The 27335-nt window shown below is 35.6% G+C and overlaps 2 protein-coding genes across 16 annotated transcripts; one reads left to right on the plus strand and one right to left on the minus strand.

The window, feature by feature from the left end:
* Nucleotides 1-1248: 1248 nt before the first annotated feature.
* On the minus strand, nt 1249-20301 carry LOC131529701 (uncharacterized). Of its 12 annotated transcripts, none has more exons than XM_058759540.1 (16): nt 19987-20231; nt 17684-17789; nt 17539-17582; nt 17216-17296; nt 16497-16580; nt 12435-15247; nt 12284-12340; nt 12145-12177; nt 11855-12021; nt 9878-9976; nt 7358-7417; nt 5144-5464; nt 4567-4869; nt 4345-4455; nt 4163-4224; nt 1559-2764 (listed from the first exon to the last, which is right to left on the minus strand). In XM_058759540.1, the coding sequence occupies exons 12-16, from the start codon at nt 5433-5435 to the stop codon at nt 2663-2665; spliced, it is 870 nt and encodes a 289-aa protein (XP_058615523.1). In that variant the 5' UTR covers nt 5436-5464; nt 7358-7417; nt 9878-9976; nt 11855-12021; nt 12145-12177; nt 12284-12340; nt 12435-15247; nt 16497-16580; nt 17216-17296; nt 17539-17582; nt 17684-17789; nt 19987-20231; the 3' UTR covers nt 1559-2662. The 12 variants fall into 12 exon arrangements, with proteins under 12 accessions (XP_058615517.1, XP_058615515.1, XP_058615523.1 ...); XM_058759541.1 differs by lacking the exon at nt 7358-7417 and adding an exon at nt 20242-20291 and having other exon boundaries at nt 1560-2764; nt 19987-20050; XM_058759542.1 differs by lacking the exons at nt 7358-7417; nt 19987-20231 and adding an exon at nt 20242-20301 and having other exon boundaries at nt 1560-2764.
* Nucleotides 17796-26839, plus strand: LOC131529698 (uncharacterized). 4 transcript variants are annotated; one of them, XM_058759522.1, is made up of 5 exons: nt 17796-19531; nt 24119-24448; nt 25393-25548; nt 25690-25724; nt 26276-26839. In XM_058759522.1, the coding sequence occupies exons 1-5, from the start codon at nt 19492-19494 to the stop codon at nt 26831-26833; spliced, it is 1119 nt and encodes a 372-aa protein (XP_058615505.1). In that variant the 5' UTR covers nt 17796-19491; the 3' UTR covers nt 26834-26839. The 4 variants fall into 4 exon arrangements, with proteins under 4 accessions (XP_058615505.1, XP_058615506.1, XP_058615507.1 ...); XM_058759523.1 differs by having other exon boundaries at nt 25420-25548; XM_058759524.1 differs by lacking the exon at nt 17796-19531 and adding an exon at nt 20465-20928.
* The last annotated feature ends 496 nt before the right edge of the window (nt 26840-27335 follow it).

Consider the following 27335-nt stretch of genomic DNA (forward strand, 5'->3'; position numbering starts at 1 on the left):
TCCAGGAGGCCTGGCCCCTAACAGGTAAGTTCTGGGGTATGCAGCTCAGGTTTTTGGCCGAAGGAGATAATGTCACTGACAGCCGTCGAACCATCCCAGGGGCAACTCCTTTAGCTGGGTAGAGTTGGTACTTAGTGCTCGCCTTTTGTGCTTGGCTTGCACTCCCCTCAGCATGGTGGTGTGGGTATTCCGTTCCCCATAGCGACCCCTAGAGGACGCAGTGTCTCGTTCCCTACTCAGGGAAACATGGTTACATATGTAACCTGAGACATTCCCTCACGTTCACCCAATTGTTTCATGTAGTTTCATTTTTCAACAGATGTCTAAAAAAATGATCAGTTCACATAGCGCCCATGTTCTTTTTTTAGCATTAACTAATTTTATCACAAGAACAGGCAACAACAAAGGAAACTAAGCCACAATGTGCATGTTTTCCATTAGTTTCAAGTATATTATATCAAGTATATATATATTTAGAATAAATGACTGCACAAAGGAGAGAGGGACATATTTCACTAATAATTTGTTTATTTTGCACAAGACAATAAATAGTTTTAATTCTTTTGGTGTTATTGTAATATATATATGCCCATGATATATTGCCTAAATTAGCTAAACTTTGACTAACTTATTACATGGTAGATCATGAGTCATGGATGTTAGCAAGACAAATAAACTATATATTTGCCTTTTGGATAATTAGCTGTAAATTCGAGGCCCAAGTAGATTAGTCTTTTGTTCACCACTCACCTCCACACCAACACAAACACAACTGGAAAGGGACAGGGAGGGAGGGCTTCACTTCTGTAGCTCTCTGCCTGTCTGTGATGTGCATGTGCCAATCAATGCATGGAGACGCGGAGGGGAGAAAGGCATTGGAACTCAACAGAGTTTCAACATTTCCCGACCCGACCTGGCTTATTTACCAAAGCAAAAAAAAAAAAAAACACCCCAGAAAAAAAGGGCACTTTCTCGTGAGGAGGAAAAAGGGCAGGTGCTCAAGCCCCCTTTGATGTCTGTGTGTGCATGTGCCTGCTAGTGAGCAAAAGTATAGCACTATTCAGATAGGCTCCTATGTGATTTTCTGCTTAGATATGTGATTTCGATGTACTTGTAATAAATTTGCCAAAATATCCAGCAAATCATAGTGTATATGTGTGATACTCTAATCACTATGCAATTAAGTTGATATCCAATTAAATTGCCTAAAAGGAAGAAAACAAGAACAGTAAATAATAAAATAGTACATAGAGGGGATGTGATTAAAATTTTAATAATTTAAGTTAGGTAAATGATAAACTAAAAGTTGGAACCACAAAATGAAAACAAAATTTCATACAATCACAATAACACCAAAAACGTGATACAAGAGTTAAAACAAAACAGAGACATCCTATTAGAAAATAAATGTGAATACAACCAAAATGTGCGAGTCATTGTCCAGTATTTAACTTCCAATATTTAACATTCCAGTAGATAGAGTATTAGATCATCGTTTTTTTGGGACATTTTCATACACCGCATCCTTCTTTGATTTCTGCAAGGAAACAAAATACACTCAATCAGGATTCTGCAGATGCAATGTTTTAGAAACTATTAATAGAAATTTGCTTCAAATTCACTCAGAGTGCAAATTAATTGCAGACCATTTCCACTATATTGAGCAGAATTTTTTATTTTTATTTATTATTATTTATTTAACTGTATGTTTATCTGAATGTGTCTTGATTATTTCAAATTTACAACTGTAGCATCAACAAAACAGCACAAGAACAACAGCTAGAGGAAATAACATCATACATCGAAGTCATATACATCATATGACTTTTGAAACGGTTGCATGAGATGCACAGTTTCAAAATTTTAATTTATTAATGACAAAACACTTTAGATGAACAGTGAGCAGACCTTGGATGAGTTCAGTGAATCTAGCCATTTTATGATGATGAACAGCCATAACCACCTGATCACCTTTAATTTTAGCTTCCTTTGTTACAAATAATGTGTTTTGTTTTAAATACACAGTTACAGAAGAAACTTACATTAAGTCAAAGGCCAATTGTTACAGTTCCCCCCCCAGTTTTTCCATACAGTGCCCTCCACTAATATTGGCACCCTTGATAAATATGAGCAAAGGCGGCTGTGAAAATAAATCTGCATTGTTTATCCTTTTGATCTTTCACTCCAAAAAAATTCACAAAATTCTAATCTATCATTGAAGTAAAACAATTGAAAGTGGGGGGAAAAATCTCATGATGAAATAAATGTTTTTCTCCAATGAATGTTGGCCACAATTATTGGCACCCCTATAAATTATTATGAGTAAAATATCTCTGAAGTATATTCCCATACATATTTACATTTTTTAGCACAACAGGGTGATTAGGAGTATGAAATTGTCCAGCCATGGCTTCCTGTTTCACAGGATTATAAATATGAAGAACACAAAGGCCAAATTCCCTTAATCATCCATCACAAGGAGTAAAACCTAAGAATGTAGTTCTGATGTGCAGAACAAGTCTGTTGAGCATCACAAAATAGAAAGTGGCTGTAAGAAAAGAGTTAAAGCATTGAAAATCCCCATTTACACCATCAGGGCAATAATTAAGAGGTTCCAATCAACTAAAGATATTAAAATATCTGCCTGAAAGAGGACGTGTGTCTATATCGTCCTAATGCACAGTGAGGAGGAGAGTTTGAGTGGCCAAAGACTCTTCAAGGATAACAGCTGGAGAGAGATTACTTGAGTCTTGGGGTCAGAAACCTAAAAAAAATATATATCAAACATCCCCTACATCACCACATGTTGTTCGGGAGGGTTTCAAGGAAAATTCTCCTCACTCCAAAAACAAACTCCTGCAAATTCAGTTGTCAGACACGACTGGAACTTCAAATGGGACTGGCTTCTATGGTCAGATGAAACTGAAAAATAGCTTTTGGCAGCAAACCCACCAGATGAGTACAGACAGGGACAAAAAAGTACCCCATGTCCACGGTTAAATACACTGCTAAATCTTTAATGTTGTGGGCCTGTTTTTCTGCCAGAGGTCCTGAACATCTTGTTCAGATGCATGGCATCATGGATTCTATCAAATACCAACAGATAAAAAATCTAAACCTGACTGCCTCTGTAAGAAATTTCATAATGGGCCGTGTTTGGATCTTCCACCAGGACAACAATCCAAAATAAACACAAAATGGGTCACTGAGCACAAAATGAATCTTTTACCATGGCTGTCCCTGTCCTCTGACCTGAACCCTATAGAAAATGAGTGGGGTGAACTGAAGAGAAGAAGTGCTAACATGGAGCTGTGAATCTGAAGGATCTGGAGAGATTCTGGATGAAGGAATGGTCTCTGATCTCTTATCAGGTGTTCTCCAAACTCTTCAGGTATTACAGGAGAAAACTCAGAGCTGTTATCCTGGGAAAAGGATGCTGCAATAATTGGATGCCAATAATTGTGCCCAACATGAACTTAAGCATTTATTTCACACAATGAGACATACAAAATGCATGTTATTTTTATTTAGTACTGACCTGAATAAGATATTTGACATAAAAGACGTTTACATATAATCCACAAGAGAAAATAATAGTTGAATTTATTGTTTATGTTCAGAGGAAAGTTACACGCATGCATTGTGGTACTCTCCAAAATGGAGCTAGGGTGACACGGAGGAGAAGAATTGTTGAATAAAGTTGTTATTTTAGTGTTTTTGCACAACAAAAAAGTATTCTCGTAGCTACATAAAATGACGGTTTATCCACTGATGTCACATGGACTATTTTGTCAATGTTCTTGTTACCTTTCTGGACCTTGATCATGGTAGGACCCTTGCTGTCTATCGAGGGTCAGAAAGCTCTCAGATTTCATCAAAAGTATCTTATTAGTTGTTCCCGAAGACGAATAAAGGTCTTACGGTTTGGAATGACATGAGGGTGAGTAATTAATGACAGAACTTTCATTTTTGGGTGAACTAATCCTTTAATGTAAATAGGTTAAATACAAGCTTAAAACTAAGATCTAGTAGGGATCCTTTAAAGGCAATTATAATTCACTTGTCTGTTCACTGACTGCCTGATGCACATTATAGACAAAACTTAAATCAGCCTAACTGACTGCAACATGTCTTTCTGCAACACAATCAAGAATGATCTTACCGCTTTTTGTGATTTTGGTTTACACAAGGCTGAATCAGTTCTGTCTTCTTCCTGTGTCTGGACTGCATTAACAATAATCACAAACAATTTGAAACAACAAAGCTTGCAATCTTGTATAGATATCTGTATATCTGATTGAAATGCATTAATTAATATTTGTCATTCATAACTGAATGTCTCACCTGTTTTTTTACATTTCTTGCAAATGAGGCATGTCACGGCAACAATCAACAGAGATCCAGCAGCTGTAGCAGCAGAAATCAGCATCATATTAAATGAAGGCAGACTCTGATCTGTAATGAACAAAATTAGCTGTTAAGTGTGACTGAACGTGTCTGTCCCATCTACAAGAAACATTAAATAGATCCGTAAATGAACCTTAGTACACAGCTGCACTGACATACCTAGTATATCAGCACTGACATAGCATGGCCCACAGAGTTCAGCTATGTTGAGATGTGTGGTCTGGTTAGTGAATGAATTGTTGAGCACACAGCTGTAGGTGTTTTTATCCTGATATTCCACCTCCAGAGGTAGAGAGAGACTGATGCTGAGATCAGACACACTGATGCTGGACAATAAACTGTTTCCTTTGTACCAGGAGAGAGTCACATGACCCACATTCAACACTGAACACAACAATGAACAATATGAAGATGAAGAACAGTTTGAAGATTTACTGCTGATGACAGGAATAGGCAGACGAGCTGGAAGACATAAGATAATAAACAGAACCACAATTTATTTACAGCAGAAAAGCACAAATCTGTGAGATACAATGAGACTCACAATGTCAGTGAATGTGGCCGATCTGCAAACAATAAAATACTCACCGTTTCAGTAGTACAGCGACATGAGCAATATTAGAGTCATCATTATTTTTGTGGTAATCAGCCTTGCACCATAAATGCAGCGGATTGAGCTTAACTTGAGAATATTCTAATAAACAAAAATATGTGAACAAATAAGCTCTGTACTCACCATAGACAGAAACACTGAATACTTTTGATGAATGTTCAGCTCCAAATACATCTAGCTGATAAAGTCCTGCATGTTTAGTTGTGATGTTTGTGATAATCAGAGATCCAGTTTGATTGTCCAGCTTTAGTCTGTCTCTAAATCTCCCATCAGGAACATCAAATATGGAGAAGATTTGTTTTTCTCTATTGATTTTAGCAATGAGAGAGTCTTCCTTTCCAAATTTCCACAGTATGTCATCGTCTTCATGTATTTCAGTAACATCAGAGTGTAAAAGGACAGATTCTCCCTCCATCACTGACTTAATGTCAACAGCAAACGCACCTGAAGATCAAACAGAAGAACATATATATTGCCTGACAGACCTGAATCCAAAGTATATCTCACAATAATATCTCAGTTTGATCAGAGATAACAGCTAGTGTAAACTGTCTAATCTAAACAGTAGCAGTAGTTTTTTAATCTGTTCTGAAACAGATATGAGATAAAAATGCCATGAAGCCATACAAACGTTTTTATAACTTACCAATCAAGCACCACCAGCACAAACAGAACAAAACAAACATGTGAAACATTTTCTTCAAGAGCTCCATAAGACTATTAGCTGAAAACACGCATTCTGGTGTGAATCCGCCCACGACAGAGTTTGACCCTCCTAGTTCACACACGCATGCTCTCTTAATACATGTTATATATAGTTACATATAAATGCTCTTCTGGTTCTTATAAAGACTTTAACCATTTTTAATATTTGAAAACAACATTCTTCTTCATTATTTAACATTGATAATGTTTGAAAGGTATAGATGTCGGACTATATTAATTATGCAAAAGCAGAAGAGTGGAATATTATGTCAATCTCCTTAAATTACATGGTAAAATATATCTTATTTTATAATTCAGTTGAATATCCATGTTTAAATTGTGTACATGAAAAAAAAAAACAATAGTTAAAAGAGTCTATTGCCAGTCTTGCTGAGGTGTGACAAAAGCAGCTCAACATCCGAGTCAAACAGAAACCTGTGGTCTGATTTCTGCAGAAAGGTGGTTTGATCTGCTGGGTGAACAAATAGTTAGGTGAGCGTGGCTATTTGTTTTTTTGTGTGTTTAGTTTACAGATTGAGGGCTTCTTCCTGTTCTTCTGCATGAACCTAACCTAACCAAAGTCTAACTTTACCTCTAAACACATCTGCTTTCCAGTGTAAAAAATGTACTGAACCAAACCATCAAAACTGATGCATATAAAACAGTCAAAAAAGAATCACAGTTCAGAGGACAGCTACTAATTGCTACATCAGACTTAAACTTTTTCTTGGGTAGTTAGTTCCACACATTAGGATGTGTATACTACTCTTTTAACTAGACTTTGCTCTTGTATTCTCCTCTTCTTATACCTAAACTCTTCCTTTATGAACAACATGATTATAAGGACATAGGCCAGACCAAGTTTTCAAATACACTATAAATATTACATATAGGCCTATCATTATAGCGAATATAACTTTGTTTGACAGACAATATTGCTGACTAACTAATGGAGTTTAGTTTAAAAGCAGTCTTGCAGCAGTCTGTCTTAAGGCACTTTAATTAAAAAGCATGTCTAATTAATTGAAATCATGAAATTTAAACAATTTAATAGTAATTTATTGAAAGTTACATTTTAAGACTCTGTGAAATACTTTTTTTTTTCTCAGATTCAGTTTTATTTATTTTTTTAAACAAATTTTGTGATTTTCAATAATTTTCTATAATCCATTTTAATAATTTCATTAAATTTTAATAATCAAAAGCATCTCTAATTATTTGATTTCATAAAAATTCTCAGAGCAGTTCTTGAGATTATGTTTATGTGTGTTCACGCAGGCCCACTCACATATTCAGGCTGCAGAGGCTTAAAGGGGTGGTTTACTGCTTTTTTTCTTTGCTTGATTGTGTTTATGGGGTGCAATATAACATGTCTTCGTGTTTCGTTTGTTAAAAAACGCCTTATTTTTCATATATTTCACCTTTATTGTAAGCCGCTTTCTCCTCTGTCATTTGAACGACCGGTTGACTTCCTGATTCTATGAAAGCATTAGTGATGGGTCGTTCTTGAACGATTCGTTCATTTTGAACGAATCTTTAATGTGACTCGGGAAGAACGAGTCGTCTCAGGGAGTGATTCGTTCAGTCGCGCATGCTCAACATCCTATAGGTTCTGTACTGGAATTAGTTCACCTGTTTTGAGTCATCGGGTTTGAGTCGTTCGTTCATCATGTGACAGCCTCATACACTAACCTATGCAGTCAGAGCCGGAAAGAGAATTGATTAGTTCACCTCCCGAGTCATCGGGTGTGAGTAGTTCGTTCATCACGTGACAGCCTCATAAGCTAAAACCAATGCAGTCAGAACCGGAAAGAGAATTGATTAGCCTTTTTCACACTTCCGCATTTCTGGCTTCTGGATTGGCGCTTGCAGGTTAAAAGTTTTTCCGGTGACAACAGCGGCCGTACTGAACAAGAATGAATTCGAGAATCAAAGTCTTTTTTTTACAAATTAGATCCTATGAAAATGCTTGAAATGCTGGTATTGTACTCTACAAAGCGCAAACATTTCACAATTAACTGTTTGGTCAGCTCGGGTCATCAAAAATACAAGTTTGATTAATTCTAAATGGTGTGCAGTTCAGTAGCTTTGCCATTCTGTCCGTTTGGTGCTGGCTGTGCATTATGACTCTCCACGTGATTTTTTTCGCTATTATTATTATTAAAGTATTTTTTTATTTTCTACTTGGTCTCCTTTGCATTAATGTGATGGAGTAAATGTACGTTGTATATGTGCCCTGGGAAATACATATTAAACAAGAGATGACTCGGTTGCTTTGGTCCTATTCTATCGGGATTACGTTGTTGTGTTGAGTTTAATATGCTTATTTCGGACTGATAATTGTTTAATGTATTCTTGGAAAAATGTGCATCTGGACATAAATGTTGTCATTTTGAAGTAATTTATCATGATGTGGTGATTCGAGGGGAAATGATGAATCACCACATCATGATAAATTAAAGTAAACTGAGATAATACGCTCAAATGTTCCAGAGATCAAAGACTATTTAAAAAAGGGACTTTGCTGGAGACGGAGAATAGATCCATCCAGTGCTATCTTAAGCGCATTATCTCACGAGTCAGCGGTCTGAGTGGCCATATAAGTTACAAACAAATAAAATTATATTTCTTTATAGATTATATAACAACAACTTGGAAAACAGACAAAACAGAAAAGGCAAGAAGCATTATTTGAGAAAAGGGCACACTGATATAATAGGCGCAGACCTGTAACGGAACTAACTTTACCCTGCGCTGACGTAATTTCCGATTCTTGTGAAAAAGGCTAATTAGTTCGTCTCCCGAGTCTTCGGGTTTGAGTCGTTCGTTCATCATGTGACAGCCCCGTACGCTAAACCAATGCAGTCAGAGCCGGAAAGAGAATTGATTAGTTCACCTCCCGAGTCATCGGGTTTGAGTCGTTCATTCTTTTGTCACGTGACCACTTGCCGGATCAGTAAAATACTATAAAGTAAAACTGTATTTTTTGTATGTTGGATCATATTTAAGAATTATCAAAAATAATCAAAATATGTGTAATAAGCATTTTCCTAGAAATAAAAATGGTCTGTTCATTTCTGTCACTATGTTTTTGTTACGGTTTCTTGAGGATCTGTGTTATTTTATAAATAAAATATTGATTGATTTGTCCTTTCACTTTCTTTGTCTATCAATAAACATATAATATAAAATCCAAGCCTAAAATTACAAAGCACTTATAGTTTGTTCATTTTTACTCCAATTTTGACTTTGCTGGTATAACTGTTTTTCCTAGGCAGACTTGACATATTGGTCTAATGTTTGTATAAGAAGATTGGTCAAAAAGGACACAATGACATAAAGTGAAAGCAAATAACATTTTGAATATGAATGATTAATGTTAGTTTAAAATATTAAGGTTATGATCTGGCTCTGTGGCTTTAGTATATTTTAATTTTCTTGTATTTTTTATTTAAATTGTTTTAATTCATTTTGGAATAGTTATCCTCTTTGCTAAAGCTTTTTCTGGCACAAAAATAAACAATAAAAAAACAATTCAAGAGTGTGTACACAAGTGTTAATGTCTAAAGTGTCATATGTTACAAAAGTATAGTAAGTAACACTATAGTCTAATCTAAAGGGTTAACTCAAAAGACAAATACAACAAGGTATTGTATTTTATGAAGATTAGACTCCAAAAAAATAAATTAAATTAAATTAAAGCATAACCAACTCTTTATTATCTTTATTACTACATTCAGTATTATGGAAAAGAGCCATTGTGACAGAAATTAAAAGCAATAATTTGAGACCAGAAATGCATCACATAACTGTACGAGTAAATAATAATAATAATAATAATAATAATGACTATGCACCCGTTTGTAAGGAAGGTTGTAAATTAACTCATTTCTCTGCCCAAAGCTGTCACATCACGTGACAAAAGAACGAACGACAGTGGTAATGGGAAGCCACCGTCTGTCAACGATTTTGATTGATGACCGACAGCTGTTGACCTTTGACCTTAGGGATTAACTTTATGACCTTTTAATGAATGCAGCTGTGTTATGACATGTGTTTGTAATATATCATGTTTATGTATCCTCATCCGTGAAATAAGAGACCGGTTACATTGTTCGTTAATGCGTGGCAGCTGTTTGTGGTATAGCTTACCGGACTTCCAATTCGTAACGTGACATGTGTTTAAATCGGACTGATGGGGCAGCAGGTGCTCTTATGTGGTGTCACGCCATCCCATAGGTTTCGGTCAGCCTGCATGGATGTGAGAAAGAGATACTGGTTTAAGGATAAGATATAAGGACAAGAGATAGTTCTTAAAATTCAAGGTGATTTATTATTATAGCCAGTTCTGTCAATGCATTTTAGATGTCTAAAATAAAATTACATCGCTAAAGGGGTCAATAAATGAGTAATAATGAGAGGAAAATATTGTAACAAAATACCACTCACACACACACACACATTCTAGTGACTGTATTCTCAGCATTATAATGAAATAAAGAATTAAAAACGTAGCTTAAGGAATAAAATAAATATTGCAATAAAAAACTTTGAGTGTAATGAAAACGACTTGCATTTTCAGAGAGGATGTGAAATTACATCTTTACACATTAACAGTACATCCTGAAATAAAAGGAATGCAGATAGTTGAAGCTGAGTGCAGAGTTTCTCACAGAAGTAAAACGAGACGGAGGGGACACAAATCCGACTTGAGCGGGAACCGCGTGTTTAAAACACAGACAAAGGTAACTCAGTGAAGAGCAGTGCAACAGTTGGCATCCGTAGCCACAGCTGTCCTGCCATTAGAAACACTTGTCTGCTACAGAGAGCGAACGCTGTGCCACGTTTCATGAGAGAACATGGGATCGATTCAGCTCTTATATGTTTTTATCTATGTTATCAATTTTGGAAAGTATCCATAAAGACGCTTAGCTATTCATTTAAATAAGTTTGATTCATAAAAATAAAATAAACCAATAAAAGATCATTGCAATACTTATTAAATATTCTAAGAAATCAATATATAGATCTTCTTGACATATTCTATTATTACTAATATACACACACACACATATATATATATATATATATATATATATATATATATATATATATAATTCTTATAATGTTTTATTTTTAGTTAAAAAATCGATGTCTTCCTTTAGTTAAAATGACATTTTATCATATCATACTAAGAAAAATCCTAGCTGACATTTGATACCCCAACAGGATCCTCCCAACATGGAACTGTTCCATATAAACTGACTTGGACTATGTCCAAATCTCATTCAACAGTGAACATACTAAGATTTTAATCTTTTTTTTGTTTTATTTTTTATCACCCGTGGCTGAGATGGACATACCAAATAGTGAGTAAGATTTAAAGATTCATATAGCCTTTGGATAATATAAATATTTAGCTGTTTAATCACAAAATTTATAAATAGTCTGATCATTTCACAGACTGGCAAAGGCCTATTGGGTTTGAATTTATTGCTTTTGAAGAGATCGACCAATATCGTAATTATATTTTTATACGTTTATAATATTTCTTTCTTTCTTTATTTATTTAAATCTAATTATGCAGAATCTATTGACTTTTATTGACGACTCTTATTGTGCTTAGCGGCTGCAACAATATCAGATGTCTGCAAAATGTTCATGATTTACACCAAATAGAAATGGAGCAGAACCTAAATTTTAATTTGTCTGATCTGTTGCAGACCATACTAGACGAACACAACCAACGCTTTAGTCAAAACGGCGGTGCATTAACCGAATCCTCCTCTACACCTGCAACCGTTATGCGACCGCCGTTTTGCTACCGTTATAAATATGAAATAAAATAATTTAATCTCATAGTATAAACATGTTTACTCATTTTATGACCGTACTATGAATAATTAATAGTTAACAATTACCATAAAATCTCTGTTTAGGAGCTTTGACACTGTCATCACATACAGAGATTAAACCACTCCTATCAATTGGGCACACCAGAGTTCACATACCTTTAAAAAACACGACACAGTACCTTGAAAACAAGACGATTTTTTTTTACTAGCTAGTTTGTGCATTTGAATTCTGACATGACCTATAAATCATCGACAGTTTATTATTTTTTCTTACCGCTGACATCTGCATGGCGCGTCAAATTTGAAAAGTGAATGACGATACGGAAATGACGTCTGCTGTCCATCCACTGGTGTCCAGCTACTGGTGTCTAGCAAGAAGTGAGTCCGCGGGGCTGCAGCTGGATGCCTCTCCAGGCGCCTGATTTATATGGTCTGCGAAGCCTGCGAATTATAATTTATATATATATATATATATATATATATATATATATATATATAAATAAGACAAATATAACGTTGCAGATAATAGATTATTAGTGCCTTGGATGGATAGAAATCACTCACCGTTTCCGCAGACATCTGATATTGTTGCAGCCGCTAAGCACAATAAGAGTCGTCAATAAAAGTCAATAGATTCTGCATAATTAGATTTAAATAAATAAATAAAGAAAGAAATATTATAAACGTATAAAAATATAATTACGATATTGGTCGATCTCTTCAAAAGCAATAAATTCAAGCCCAATAGGCCTTTGCCAGTCTGTGAAATGATCAGACTATTTATAAATTTTGTGATTAAACAGCTAAATATTTATATTATCCAAAGGCTATATGAATCTTTAAATCTTACTCACTATTTGGTATGTCCATCTCAGCCACGGGTGATAAAAAATAAAACAAAAAAAAGATTAAAATCTTAGTATTTCAACACTGCACTGGCTCCCTATCAAGCATCGGATAGATTTTAAAATCTTGTTAATTACTTATAAAGCCCTGAATGGTTTAGCTCCTCAGTACTTGAGCGAGCTCTTATCGCATTATAGTCCTCCACGTCCGCTGCGTTCTCAAAACTCTGGCCGTTTGATAATACCTAGAATATCAAAATCGACTGCGGGCGGCAGATCCTATTCCTATTTAGCACCCAAACTCTGGAACAATCTACCTAACACTGTTCGGGAGGCAGACACACTCTGTCAGTTTAAATCTAGATTAAAGACCCATCTCTTTAGCCTGGCTTACACATAACGCATTAATACGCTTCTATTATTCAAATCCGTTAAAGGATTGTTAGGCTGCATTAATTAGATCAACCGGAACCGGGAACACTCCCCATAACACACGATGTACTCGTTACATCGTAAGTTGAATAGCATCTACGCTAATATTTGTCTGTTTCTTTCCTAGTCTGTTTCTCAGTCCGTATCCGATCAGATGGTGGATCAGCACCAAGAGATGATGTCTACAGCCCTGATCCTCAGCGGAGACCAGGACACCCAGATGACCCCCAGAGATATATCCCTAGATATATCAACCAAAATAACTAAAATATAATAAAATACCTAACTACATAATACTACTATTGTTAGAAATTGCAACAAAATTAAAATAGAAATATAAACTTTTGAACTGCGGGTTTCGTCTGGTCAGAGGAGAACTGGCCCTCGACTGAGCCTGGTTTCTCCCAAGGTTTTTTTCTCCATTCTGTCACAGAGGGAGTTTTGGTTCCTTGCCGCTGTCGCCTCTGGCTTGCTCAGTTGGGGACACTTAATTTCTAGCGATTATCGCAGATTTGATTGCATAGACACTATTTAAACTAAACTGAGCTAGACAATGACATCTCTGAATTCAATAATGAAATGCCTTTAACTGAAAATTGAGTGTTTAATCTTATCATTATACATTACTGACACTCTGTCCTCCAATTTGATACTGTTAAGTGCTTTGACACAATCTGTATTGTAAAAGCGCTATATAAATAAAGGTGACTTGACTTGACTAGTATGTTCACTGTTGAATGAGATTTAGACATAGTCCAAGTCAGTTTATATGGAACAGTTCCATGTTGGGAGGATCCTGTTGGGGTATCAAATGTCAGCTAGGATTTTTCTTAGTATGATATGATAAAAATGTCATTTTAACTAAAGGAAGACATCGATTTTTTAACTAAAAATAAAACATTATAAGAATTATATATATATATATATATATGTGTGTGTGTATATTAGTAATAATAGAATATGTCAAGAAGATCTATATATTGATTTCTTAGAATATTTAATAAGTATTGCAATGATCTTTTATTGGTTTATTTTATTTTTTATGAATCAAACTTATTTAAATGAATAGCTAAGCGTCTTTATGGATACTTTCCAAAAATTGATAACATAGATAAAAACATATAAGAGCTGAATCGATCCCATGTTCTCTCATGAAACGTGGCACAGCGTTCGCTCTCTGTAGCAAACAAGTGTTTCTAATGGCAGGACAGCTGTGGCTACGGATGCCAGCTGTGACTGCAACTGTTGCACTGCTCTTCACTGAGTTACCTTTGTCTGTGTTTTAAACACGCGGTTCCCGCTCAAGTCGGATATGTGTCCCCTCCGTCTCGTTTTACTTCTGTGAGAAACTCTGCACTCAGCTTCAACTATCTGCATTCCTTTTATTTCAGGATGTACTGTTAATGTGTAAAGATGTAATTTCACATCCTCTCTGAAAATGCAAGTCGTTTTCATTACACTCAAAGTTTTTTATTGCAATATTTATTTTATTCCTTAAGCTACGTTTTTAATTCTTTATTTCATTATAATGCTGAGAATACAGTCACTAGAATGTGTGTGTGTGTGTGAGTGGTATTTTGTTACAATATTTTCCTCTCATTATTACTCATTTATTGACCCCTTTAGCGATGTAATTTTATTTTAGACATCTAAAATGCATTGACAGAACTGGCTATAATAATAAATCACCTTGAATTTTAAGAACTATCTCTTGTCCTTATATCTTATCCTTAAACCAGTATCTCTTTCTCACATCCATGCAGGCTGACCGAAACCTATGGGATGGCGTGACACCACATAAGAGCACCTGCTGCCCCATCAGTCCGATTTAAACACATGTCACGTTACGAATTGGAAGTCCGGTAAGCTATACCACAAACAGCTGCGCATTAAAAAAAAAAAAATTCCTATCAACAGCCTGAGGTGACTGTGACTCAATGGGGAGCATCTTCTGACAACAAATTAATGTCTATATGTCAATAACTCTAAGATAATACAAGTTATGTGTTCAAAGTCATGTTCAGTTAAAGGGACAACCATTAAAGGGTAGGTTCAGGGAATTTAAATCCACTTTATACTGTCACAAAGTCTGTAATATGTAAATAAACATTATTCGGATAATGCAAAATAATATTTGGCTGACAAATAAATGGGAATATCTCATGGAACTCAGAGAAAGATTAAACATTGTTCATTCACATATATAACCATCATAGTAACAATACAAAGTGGGTTGAAAATCACTCAACGTATGCTTTAAGGCAATGATTACAATACATAACATTTGTCAGGTTGGTATGTTCATCTATAGTTGCCATCATCTGGGTCTTCATCTGAAGTCACCACAAGTGAGGCTGGATCCAAGCTGTAGTAACACTGGGATGGGAAACCTGAGAGATAGAAACAGGAGAACAAAAGGAGAAGAATTAGCATAGATGCTCTTCATATTATTTCAGGCAACAGATGATCATACGCATTTATTACTAGAGTACAAGGTTATGAGTTGTTATGTGAACGCTTGGCTAAAAGATGTATTTTTAATCTAGATTTAAACAGAGAGAGTGTGTCTGAGCCTCAAACATTATCAGAAGGCTATTTTGAGAGTTTAAGAGTAAAATGTGAAAAAGCTCTGCCTCCTTTACTGGACTTTGATATTCTGAGTTTTGTGACATCATTTAGCTTACTTTGCTAATATTTGGTTAAATCGCAATCTGATTTTATTCTATATCCCTTAGTAAGCATATAATTTGTCCTCAGTATTCAGGGAACAGACACAGTCTACATATGTCACAGTTTTATTGAAGTGGGAGGAACATCATAATTGTAATTTACACAACTGTTCAAAAGTCTGAGGTCAATAGGATTTTTTTGCATCTTTGAAAAAAGTCTCTTATACTCCCCACAGCTCCATTTATTGTAAAAAACAAACAAAAACAAAAAACAACAACCAAACAAACAACAACAAAAAAAAACAAAAAAAACAGGGAAACTATAACATTGTGAAATGATATTTCAGTTCAAGTTTTTTATTTGAATGTGTTAAAATCGTAATTTATTATATTTATTATAATAATATAAAATTATTTATTATATTATATTATAATTTATTATTTATTATAAAATCGCTGTGATCAAAGCTGAATTTTCAACATCATTACTCCAGTCTTCAATGTCACATGATCCTTCAAAAATAAATCTGATTTGCTGCTCAAGAAACATTTCTGATTATTAACAATATAGAAAAACAGATGTGCTGATAAACATTTTAGTCTAAACTATTTTTTTTTCTTTCAGGATTCATTGTTAAATAGACTCCAGACCTTTAAATGGTAGTGTACAATACTGTTCAAAAGTTTGCAGTCAGTGAGGTTTTTTTTAAGAAATTAATATTTTTATTTTATAATCCTGACACATATTAGAATGATTTCTGAATAATCATGTAAAACTGAAGAGTAATGATGCTGAAAATTCAGCTTTGATCACAGAAATAAAATGCATTTTAACATCACTCACTCATGTTTGGATGTCAAAACCTTCTTAAAATAACTTTAATAAAGAAGTGTAACATGGTGATATATGCAAATATGTAATGAAAAAATGCATATGTAGTGATTTAATGAGCTTTCTCATGCAGCTTACCTATGTTTCCCACATCTCTGTCAGCAGCTTCCTTCAGAAATGTAGATATCTTGGAGCTTCTCTTCTGTTGTAGAAGTGTTACTGCTGAAACCACAAAACAATTTTTATCAATAATTGTTTGCCATTAAATATCAAATCACGTTTTAACTAGATTCAGTTAATACATGCTCCTTTAAGTGACGTCACCGATTAACAGTACAGCACATATTTTAGGCTAAATAAATTAGTCTAATTCCAGTAACCCATTGACAAAACCTTTACAAAGCTATCACAACCTCCCATCTACACGTAAACATTCAAAAGTTTGCAGTCAGTGAGGTTTTTTAAGAAATTCATATTTTTATTCAGCAAAGATGCATTAAATTGATGAGAAGTGAGAGTGAATATTTTTGTTTCAAATAAACACTGTTCATATTAAACTTGTTCATCTATGAATCCTGAAGAAACACACACACACACACACAATAATAATCAGGAATATTTCCTGAGCAGCAAATCAGCATATTAGAATGATTTCTGAATCATCATCATGTAAAACTGAAGAATAATGATGCTGAAAATTCAGATTTGATCACAGAAATAAAATACATTTTAACATCACTAACTCATGTTTGGATGTCAAAACTTTCTTAAAATAACTTTAATAAAGAAGTGTAACAGATGAATGGCGATATATGAAAATATGTAGTGAAAAAAGCATATCAAGTGACTCAGCTTACCTATGTTTCCCACATCTCTGTCAGCAGCTTCCTTCAGAAATTTTGATATATCGGAGCTTCTCTTCTGTTGTAGCGGTACTCCTGAAACCACAGAACATTTTTTATCAATAATTGTTTGCCATTAAATATCAAATCACGTTTTAACTAGATTCAGTTAAGTGATGTCAGCGATTTAACAATACAGCGCATATTTTAGGCTAAATAAATTAGTCTAATTCCAGTAACCCATTGACAAAACTTTTACAAAGCTATCAAAACCTCCCATCTACACATAAACGTGATTAAAAGTCAAAACTTTGATGAATAAGAGAGAGTTAGCATACCTCCTCTTTGATGCTAACGGACTTTTTCGAAGACACTAAACCATCTATGAAGTAAATATTAAACAGAGGCGTGTCAATTACAAGAAAGAAAAGTGTCAGGAACAGTTGTATGTAATATTTGTGTGATTTTAGGGACTAAACTCACCTGAAAATGGTGAAAACAACAGCGAGATGCAGTGTTGCAGCTGTCAGTTGGAGTGTGTGCCCCGTTTCCATGGTTGAACGATGAGACTCAGCGCCTCCATCAAAACCTATGATCAAAAGATGTCACAGTCACGCAGCGCATGTAAATAAACACATAAGCAACTTAAAATATATTACATTTTGAATTTTAATCGTTTTGTAGTTTGTCGAGGAACCAGTTTCATGCTAACAGCCGATCCGCCTACAAAGTGACATCATAGTTCGGGTGTGTCTGATTAGGGAGACATACAAAAGGGCAGGGGGTCCTCCAGGGGCCGGTTGCATAAACTGTTTAGACTAGTCTTAAAAAGTTAGTCACCTAATTTTTTTTCTTCAAGACTGGTCATAACTTTTTTAATTCAGTTATGAAAAGGTAGATTGGTCTTATTTGTACTGGAAAAGTAAGACTGATTACCCCTTGGCCACTGCTAGTTGGTCTAACTAGTTCTGAAGACACAGTCTTAACGTGGTGGCTAAGTTTATGCAACTGACACCCAGGACAGGTTTGGGAAGCACTGGTCTACACAACTACCACTTTGAAAAGTTCATAAAGAGATCAGAAATAAAAGCCTTAATAATCTGTTCATTATATAAAGCGATTGAGTCTCTTCTGAAAATTTGGACTAAACCGATATATATGGAGTTGTTTAGTCCAGTGGTTCTCAAACCTGTCCTGGAGTACCCCCAGCACTGCACATTTTGTATGTCTCCCTATCAGTGGCGTAACTTGGTAATGACGGGCCCCGGGCCCCCTGGGCTGCACGGTTATGAAGCACATACAAACACAGCGCTCATGTCTAGAAGGGAACCTATATAAGCGAATTTGTGCCTAACCTAATTAATTTAGACCAACTAAAATCAGTATCTTATCTGTTTCTTATATTAAATTGAACAGTTCTCTTTGCGTGCGTCTCTCTCCAACACACGCAGGAATCACGACAACAGCATTCCTCTCCTAGAGGCGAGAGAGCACGACCATCTCGAGGCACGCACGGTCGTATGTACCTAAAAGAAAGAAACATCTCCATTCTATTAGAAATCTGTTGGTCTATGTTAAATAACAGGCGGTCTATAGCTGTGTTATTGCTGCTGTTATTAGTTCTCTCTTGGCGCTCGTGCACAATGAGCATCTTCACACAGACGATGGAGCGCTTTGTTCTGGTAAAAGCACGAAACAAAATGCACACAATCGTGTCTTTGCTCTTGATATATAATCACTGATGAACACAACTTTGGTTTTAACTGTGGCTGTGGGGGTACTCCAGGACAGGTTTGAGAACCACTGGTTGAAGTGGTTGCAGACTGTCAACGGAGAAACCGATATTGACAACAGAATTTTAATTTCCACAAGACTGCTTTCACATTATATCGCAATTTTAATCTTGTGTTAACTTTCTTTTCATGTTTACCTTTGTCGCCTTACTAGCACATATTCATTGCTGCTATGACAACAAAACAAGTGTGAAGCGAATAAAAAAAGACAATCATTCAAAATTTTATATGTATTTCTGCAACCGCATTTATTACATCAAATTCTACACAACAAATTGCACTATACAGTTATTAGTTCAATAAAATAGCATTTACACAAATAACATAAGCATTAAAAAAATCCTGTTTGCATCCCTCAACTATGGGTATTAGGGTGGGGCAGCGCACAGAGGCCCAGACCAACATCTTAAGTTCATTTTTATCATCGAGATAACAGCAGAGAAGGAATCGAATGATTCGTACAATCAGCTGCATTATTTTTGTTTAAAAAAAAAAAAAATGGACATTTTTCTCCCGTGTTTTCTTTTCCTAGTCAAAGGTAAGACAACTGTTACATCTCTTCCGGTTCAAGTTCGTACAAGCTTTAATTACTTTATATTCGACAGAAAATCATTTATTATTTGTATTTTGTTGTCAGTGTATTTTGTTTGACCATTGTTTGGCATGCATTTGTTATAATCTCTCTTCTGGTAAATTATACATCGAAATACGACGTGTGACGCAGTTACAAATTAGCTTATAAGCTATAGCTTTAATTACTTCATATTCGACAGAAAATCACTTATTATTCGTATTTTGTTGTCAGTGTATTTTGTTTGACCACTGTATAACATGCGTTTGTTATAATCTCTCTTCTGGTAAATTATACATCGAAATACGACGTGTGACGCAGTTACAAATTAGCTTATAAGCTAGCTTTCACGTAACGTAAAAACGTAATAAGCTATTTTTTTTTTTATATATGTTCCATGTTCACTCTGTAGCGTAGCTTACCTTGTCCGAATGATTGCCAAGACTTTCGAGATCATTTTGCGATGTTTTATTGTACATCACTCGTCTGTTTGGTTATAGAAAGACACGGAAGAGCTGAAGGCCTTATCAAAATCATACACAACTCTTACATATAGTTTTACTAGTTCTCTGATGCAATATTCGTAGCACACACGGCATAATTTCACACACACACACACACACACACACACACACACACACACACACACACACAAATAAAACAAAATAACAACAGACCTTCTCCTTGTGTGTGAAACAAACTGATTTGCTAACCGGTTCTGCTGCGTTTCAAAATAATAGTCCCATAGAACGTGTGCAAAACTTTTAATACATTAAGTCCGTTACACAGATCAGTGTATAATAATGCTGTCTAAAAGTAGCATGGCCTCACAGTGTGATTAAATGTTTTACATCAGTAGAACTACATACATTAGTTCTAGTAATAAGATGCATTTTCAGTGATTCGAGCACTAGTGGTCAGGCGAAATACTATATCTGCTCATAACGTGCATTAAATTGTCATGAAAATATAAAACTTTTTTAAGGTGTTAACAGTTACACAGGTTGCACTTTGTCGAAAATAACACATTGCGTTTATTATTAAGGGTAAACTGTTGTTTTTACATTTTTATTATCTATTTTGTTCTTCCAGTATGAAAAGTAAAGTTAAAGCAACTTCACAGAATGTAAATCTGAGTTGCGACTAACAATGTATAGGACAGTGTGCAGGTGGCATCATGATTTAGTCACGGCACAGTGGTGGTTGGGTGGGGTCAAGCATCATTTTCGCATGAAAGACACCCATCAGCTTTTAAACGCAGAGGCATTTAGGACGTCCCTGATGAACCAAATGACTTTTTCCTTGTTCCTCATCATACACGGGCTACTTATACTGAGATCACCTGAGACTTACCCAAAATGCATGTAATGTTGAATTTGCGTTTTCCATGATTTTGCCAGATAGTCGGAGTCCAGACAAAGGGCTGATAGCGGTCAGACGGTGTCTTAATCGCGTTGTGTCTGTTAAATGTATGTTCTTACGCCTCAAAAAGCACCGCTACCACAGTGTTTTATTTTGCCTTGTACTAATAACAGAATGGGCGATTAAAGCTGATATAGTTACGTACATATTTTAACACAACATACCCTACCAGCCTGTGCTAAACACACGTGTCACACTTAATATAGTCCGTGGTGCAACAAACACCTCAATATCTCATACCTACTGTATACAAATAAGGTGTATTCTAATACAGGTATCAAGGTCACATAATCATCCGATTGTTCATGTGCGACCCCCCTTAATAGTGTGCAAAATCTAATTATAATCAAATGGTATTTAAGGAGAGATGGCAAAAGTTTCAGGGAATCAGTTGACAGATCTCCTGCACAGTCATGTGTCGTTTTCATTGCCTGGTAAAATATTTATTTCTGTGTTACTGGATGTTTTATAGTAATGCTTCTCAACGGTGGGTCGTCGTTTTTAGCGAGATGGTTTTGTGTTGGTCGTGGAGTGCGTGTCAAAGAAACAAGTACAAAGCATAATTAAAATTTCCCCAATGCCAGACTTTTATTTTAAAAGACATGCGCGAAAGCTGTTGACCCTGTCAGGCGCAGTTTAATTCAGTATCTGGACGTTTCTTCAACTAGGGGCACTTTTAGCCTTGTGAAGTTGAATAATAATAATTAAAAAAACTTGTTCAAAAGTCACGTAACACATGTCTCATACGTTTAAATAATTTGTCTAGTTTTAAGGTCTGATAAACTTAGATTACAAGAGAAATTGTTAATATTTTACTTTTTTTTCCCCGACCTGCAATGAACAAATGTCATTTCCACCACATCTCAATATACAGTTGTTATTTACTTATGCCACTCAAGAATTGTCTAAGATCATTTTTGTAACTAGTTTTAGCAGTTTTTCCACAATGTACAATAATTATATATTTGTCAATGAGATAAATTAACTGCTCTAAGGACCAAATGCTGAACTGTACACCTGTCTCACTCTGAAATTTAATATTGGTTTGGGTAAGAGCTTATTAGAAAATAAATAACTTGAATTTTTATATTAAGATGACGGTAGTGGTGGAAATGACAGGGTGTTGTGGAAATGACAATGAATTAACATGAATGTAGAGATATTTATTAGAAAAAGTCTTAAACTCATCACACTCATTAAACTCAATTCACAAAGTCATTAAACATAACCACACCTGTTTTTAGTGTAATGCTGAGTTTGATGTATAAAACTGATTTGTCTCACAGATGAACGGTTACAGTGCATAATGTAAATAACTGACACAACTGATGGCAAGGCAAAAATATAAGCAATAAATGATGCATCGAAATTTCAACATTGTGAGATAATTATGAAGCTATATAATTGTGAGAGTTTGATACTGAAATGTTCTCATTGGTTTCTTAAATGAACACTCATCTTCTGTAAAGAGTAACTGTAAAGAACACCTGAAACTGTATCATTTAAACAAAAATGTGGAATGTGGAAAATTTGCTCCCGAATTGACAGATCCACTGTTTTATGTTATTGATCAATGATTTTTTATTTTTTGTTTTGTTGCCTGGTTCATAGATTGTTTGAATTTATTCTGACCTACTCTGATGTTCTCTTGAAAATTGTTAATTCACCCTAAAAAAAAATGAAAACAAATTAAAATATTCTTAATGAAATTTTAAATAATGAATAATGAGATCTCCATTGACAATGCAACTACCATTTTGATGCTTCGAAAAGTTCTTTAAGAGATCGTAAAACTAATATGAATGTGAATTTGATTAATGTATCAGTAGTGTAAATTCATATATGTATGAACATATGAATTTAGCTGTTTAGTCCAAATTTTCTGAAGAGACTCGAATCTCGATTGTTTTATATTATGAACAGATTTAATTTTGGCTTTTATTCACCTATAAACATTGATCAGCAAACATAAACAGAAGCTCAATCATGCTTGATGCACAAGAACAAACCTCATTCTGTGTTCAAAATAACTTTCTATACCCTCAGTCACTATTCCCTAGTCAACTGATACAGTACATTGTCGAGACTAGGAATTCATTTAGCACGACCCTCATAGTGCATTATATTCTCTAGCCACCGAGTGTACATCGGTTGTACACTCATTATTGCAGTGCATTATGGGATTGAATGAGTGCACTCGATAGCGTCCATTTACCGTATCTGATGTGTGCGCTGATTAATGTTTATATGTGAATAAAAGCCTAAAGTAAATGTTCATCATGTAAAGAAAAATGGAAATAAACCGCATATGGATTAGTTTTACAATCTATTAATTAAGTTTTCAAAGCATCAGAGTGGTAGTTGCACACACTCAATGGAGGGACAGAAATCTGTCAAATGTCATTAAAAATATATTGATTTGTTTTCTGAAGATGGACGTGTTTGGAACAGTATGAGGGTGATTAAATTATGACAATTTTCATTTTTGGCTGAATTATTCCTTTAAATCCAAGTTACCGCAAATCTGTGATCAGGTTAGTAATAAAATAAAACTGGCTTTAGGTGGATCAATGGGATACGTTAACTGAGATTTTAGAGCTCCGCCCAACAAACTTGGCATTAAATAAGTGTACTTGGACTGTAAAGTCTAATATGGGAATATACATTTAGAACAACAGAGAGTTGCACAGTTTTCTGAAGTATTATTTTATGGGTAATAGACTGTTCATCTATGTAATATTCATTATGGGTAATATTCATTGTTAGACTATGACAATATTTTGTTGACTGAATCCACAAATATAGGCTGTGTATAGACAAAGAGAGTAAAATATGAATCAGGATGTGGTTTGTATGATGTTCAGTTGTCTAGGACAGTGGTTTTCAAACTTGTTTCTGGGGACCCACAGCTCTGCAGATTTTGCATGTAATTTCAGATAAGGGAGATATGCAAAATGTGCAGAGCAGTGGGTCCCGAGGAACAGGATTGAAAACCACTGGTCTAGGATCATCCATGAGACTCGTGTGTTTGTCTGATGAGAGAAAGTGTGATTCAGTGATGTTTTTCTACTGTTTGCATGTGTTACATAAACCAAAATGTGATTTATAATGAAGTGTTCATTTCTTCTTCAGGAGTGTCTGATGCTGATGCAGGTGGAGAGCTGATGTCTGTGATGGAGGGAGATTCAGCCACACTAAACACTGGTGTTACAACAAACCAACAAGAAAAAATGATATGGTATTTTAATACCACTCGCTTAGCTCAAATTAGTGGAGATCAGAGTAAGATCTGTACAGATGAAAAGTGTAAAATAAGATTCAGAGACAGACTGAAGCTGGATCATCAGACTGGATCTCTGACCATCACAGACACCAGAACCACAGACTCTGGACTCTATAAACTACAGATAATCAACAACAGCAGGAGCATCAGTCCACAGATCTTCAATGTTACTATCACTGGTGAGTAATTTAATGAATGTTTAAAAGCAGGGTATATATTTTTAAATCATGTCATTAATGTGTGTTGTCTGTGTACCTGTCTATCAATTCACATACCACATCTATCACCTTCACATGCGTGCCAAGTGACACAATTTTCACATCATTATTTTGTTATTATTTTTTTTTAAATTTTAAATTGTATTTTTACATGCTTGTTGGACAGGAAAGCATGGGGCGAAGAGAAGGTAATGGTATCAGCACAGGACCTTAAGCAAGCAATCAAACTCGGGTTGCCGAAGGCATAGTTGTGCTATCGTAACGTGCTGTTAAAAAATAAGTGAGGAAGCTGGATCTATATGCATATAAAAAGATGTTTAATGAAACCAAATGTAATACATAATCTATGACATGAACAAGAAAACAGTGCAAAACTCATGAATACGAACAATAATTGACAAAAATAATGGCAAACCCAGGGATAAATACATGACTAATGAAGGGGAAACAAGGAACACCTGGACACAGTTAGAGTAGGGTAACAGTAAAAGAACTACCAAGACCATGCACAAGACTACATATGCACGTTAAATCAAGAACAATACAAAATGCAAGATTTTTAAAAAATGACACTAATACAAAACACAGATTCTTGAATCTTGCTATGTTGGAACAATGCCGACAAGGCTATCAAAACTGACTTCACATCGCATTTTATGTGATATTGTGAATCTTAGAATTTTGTTATCAACAGGAAAATGTATACAAATAGTGCTACTGTTTCTTGTTCAGCTAGCAAGGCAGTGATGCTGCTTAAGGTGCCATTCTTCAAAATCCCACCAGATGGAGCCATTTATTAGTTGAATAAAACTGATCAAAGTAGAAAGGTGTAAATAGTCAAAGATATTGATAAATATTATTATTATATTATTCACTCTCTAGTAATAATGACTGTCTGTCTTTAGCTGTTTCAGATCCAGGTCTGTCTCCAGCTGTTTCAGATCCAGGTCTGTCTCCAGCTGCTATAGCAGGAATAGTTGTTGGTGTTGGTGTTGGTGTTGTTTTGATAATCGTTGCTGCAGCTGCTTACTGTCACAAGTGTCAGGCAGGACAAATAAAGGGTGAGTATTACATACAGATGACTTAACAAGATTAAAAATATGAGATTTATTGTGTGTAGTGTGAAAAGACTCATTAAAAGATGTGAAAATTTAGTTTCATAAGTAATGCATATTTAGTTGACTTTGTTATTGTTTCAACAGACACTGAGTTGCAGCACAATCTAGGTCAAGATCAGGTGAGATTCTATGTGCATTAAATATGTCTGCCTGTTAAAAAAAAAAAAAAATAGCTACACATTCAGATCTGTGAGATCTGAAAGTGGAGTGTCTGTTACACTGTTTGTTATGTGGTTTCAAAAATAGTAACTTTATTTAGTATTAATAATAACTAAGAATTTTTACTTTACAGTGAAGAACAGTTATTAATATAACCCTAACATTATTATATTAATCATATTTTTTATTTATGACCCTACTTTAGAGGCATGTTGTAACATAAATTTACACTGTGATTAGTTGTCCTTTTATAGGTTTTTTTTTACCTTTATTTTTATACCCGTGGGTACAGACATTCAAGCTGAGGCAGCGCCAAAAAAAATAAAAATAAATAAAAAATCTCAAATAAGCTAAATAACAAATAATATAAAGCTAAAAGATCTAGATGTTAGAACACACAATTTATGGCAGTAGCATTCTCTAGTCTTGTATTTTATTGTATTTTTGTACTTGTGTAACTGTACAAATCAATCCAATTTGTATTACCTTCTGTGAATCTCTGTACTTACAGAAGAATGATACTGTCGAAGACTCATCCCCTAATCAGACAGCCCCTCTAATGAACCACGCTGCCAATGGGACATCCAGTAATCAGACAGTCCCTCTAATGGACCATGCTGCCAATGGGACATCCAGTAATCAGACAGCCCCTCTAATGGACCACGCTGCCAATGGGACATCCAGTAATCAGACAGCCCCTCTAATGGACCACGCTGCCAATGGGACATCCAGTAATCAGACAGTCCCTCTAATGGACCACGCTGCCAATGGGACATCCAGTAATCAGACAGCCCCTCTAATGGACCACGCTGCCAATGGGACATCCAGTAATCAGACAGCCCCTCTAATGGACCACGCTGCCAATGGGACATCCAGTAATCAGACAGCCCCTCTAATGGACCACGCTGCCAATGGGACATCCAGTAATCAGACAGTCCCTCTAATGGACCACGCTGCCAATGGGACATCCAGTAATCAGACAGCCCCTCTAATGGACCACGCTGCCAATGGGACATCCAGTAATCAGACAGCCCCTAATGGACCACGCTGCCAATGGGACATCCAGTAATCAGACAGCCCCTCTAATGGACCACGCTGCCAATGGGACATCCAGTAATCAGACAGTCCCTCTAATGGACCACGCTGCCAATGGGACATCCAGTAATCAGACAGCCCCTCGAATGGGACAATCAGACAGCCCCTCTAATGGACCACGCTGCCAATGGGACATCCTGTAATCAGACAGCCCCTCTAATGGACCACACTGCCAATGGGACATCCAGTAATCAGACAGCCCCTCTAATGGACCACGCTGCCAATGGGACATCCAGTAATCAGACAGCCCCTCTAATGGACCACGCTGCCAATGGGACATCCTGTAATCAGACAGCCCCTCTAATGGACCACACTGCCAATGGGACATCCAGTAATCAGACAGCCCCTCTAATGGACCACGCTGCCAATGGGACATCCTGTAATCAGACAGCCCCTCTAATGGACCACGCTGCCAATGGGACATCCTGTAATCAGACAGTCCCTCTAATGGACCACGCTGCCAATGGGACATCCTG

The sequence above is a fragment of the Onychostoma macrolepis genome, chromosome 22 (assembly GCF_012432095.1).
Source record: "Onychostoma macrolepis isolate SWU-2019 chromosome 22, ASM1243209v1, whole genome shotgun sequence".
Lineage (NCBI taxonomy): Eukaryota > Metazoa > Chordata > Actinopteri > Cypriniformes > Cyprinidae > Onychostoma > Onychostoma macrolepis.

Excerpts from the sequence above, each read along its gene's own strand:
- LOC131529698 (XM_058759522.1), top strand. The coding sequence starts at position 19,492 with ATGGACATTTTTCTCCCGTGTTTTCTTTTCCTAGTCAAAG. Across the intron at positions 19,532-24,118 it reads TTTTCTTTTCCTAGTCAAAG|GAGTGTCTGATGCTGATGCA; the intron begins GTAAGACAACTG and ends TTTCTTCTTCAG. Across the intron at positions 24,449-25,392 it reads CTTCAATGTTACTATCACTG|CTGTTTCAGATCCAGGTCTG; the intron begins GTGAGTAATTTA and ends GTCTGTCTTTAG.
- LOC131529701 (XM_058759532.1), bottom strand. The coding sequence starts at position 5,733 with ATGGAGCTCTTGAAGAAAATGTTTCACATGTTTGTTTTGTTCTGTTTG. Across the intron at positions 4,870-5,143 it reads ATTCAGTGTTTCTGTCTATG|CTCGTCTGCCTATTCCTGTC; the intron begins GTGAGTACAGAG and ends TATGTCTTCCAG. Across the intron at positions 4,456-4,566 it reads TGTCAGTGCTGATATACTAG|ATCAGAGTCTGCCTTCATTT; the intron begins GTATGTCAGTGC and ends TGTTCATTACAG.